At 50.2% G+C, this 319-nt stretch overlaps 1 protein-coding gene across 1 annotated transcript in view; it reads right to left on the reverse strand.

The window, feature by feature from the left end:
• Nucleotides 1–71: 71 nt before the first annotated feature.
• Nucleotides 72–319, reverse strand: part of LOC119588112 — a gene marked incomplete at its 5' end in the record, with an annotated part of 5,529 nt that continues 5,281 nt past the window's right edge. Inside the window, 1 exon segment of the mRNA XM_037936822.1 lies at nt 72–315. Coding sequence (XP_037792750.1) covers nt 72–315 — 244 coding nt within the window.

Genomic DNA, 319 nt, shown 5'->3' on the forward strand with positions numbered 1-319 from the left:
ACAGATCCATGTATATTTATAAAATTACATTTGAACACTTAACCTTGACTCACTTCTCATTCTGGATATTTTCACACCAATATATCAAGTACACAGGAGGAATATAAAGCTAAGATATGATCTATACATGTGCCTGCGTACATAGAGGAAAATAAGGCTATATTAAGATCCGACATAGAAACGTGGCAGTGTGGGTGGCCCGCCCCAGGCTGCCCGGGCGGCGGCCGTGCTCGCTCTTGGGCCGGGGCGTCGCGGCGCAGGAGAGGCTCACGTGAAGCGACGCGAGCGAGCTGTAGGCGCACCTTCGTTTTCGTCCTGG

The sequence above is a fragment of the Penaeus monodon genome, chromosome 23 (assembly GCF_015228065.2).
Source record: "Penaeus monodon isolate SGIC_2016 chromosome 23, NSTDA_Pmon_1, whole genome shotgun sequence".
NCBI classification, from domain to species: domain Eukaryota; kingdom Metazoa; phylum Arthropoda; class Malacostraca; order Decapoda; family Penaeidae; genus Penaeus; species Penaeus monodon.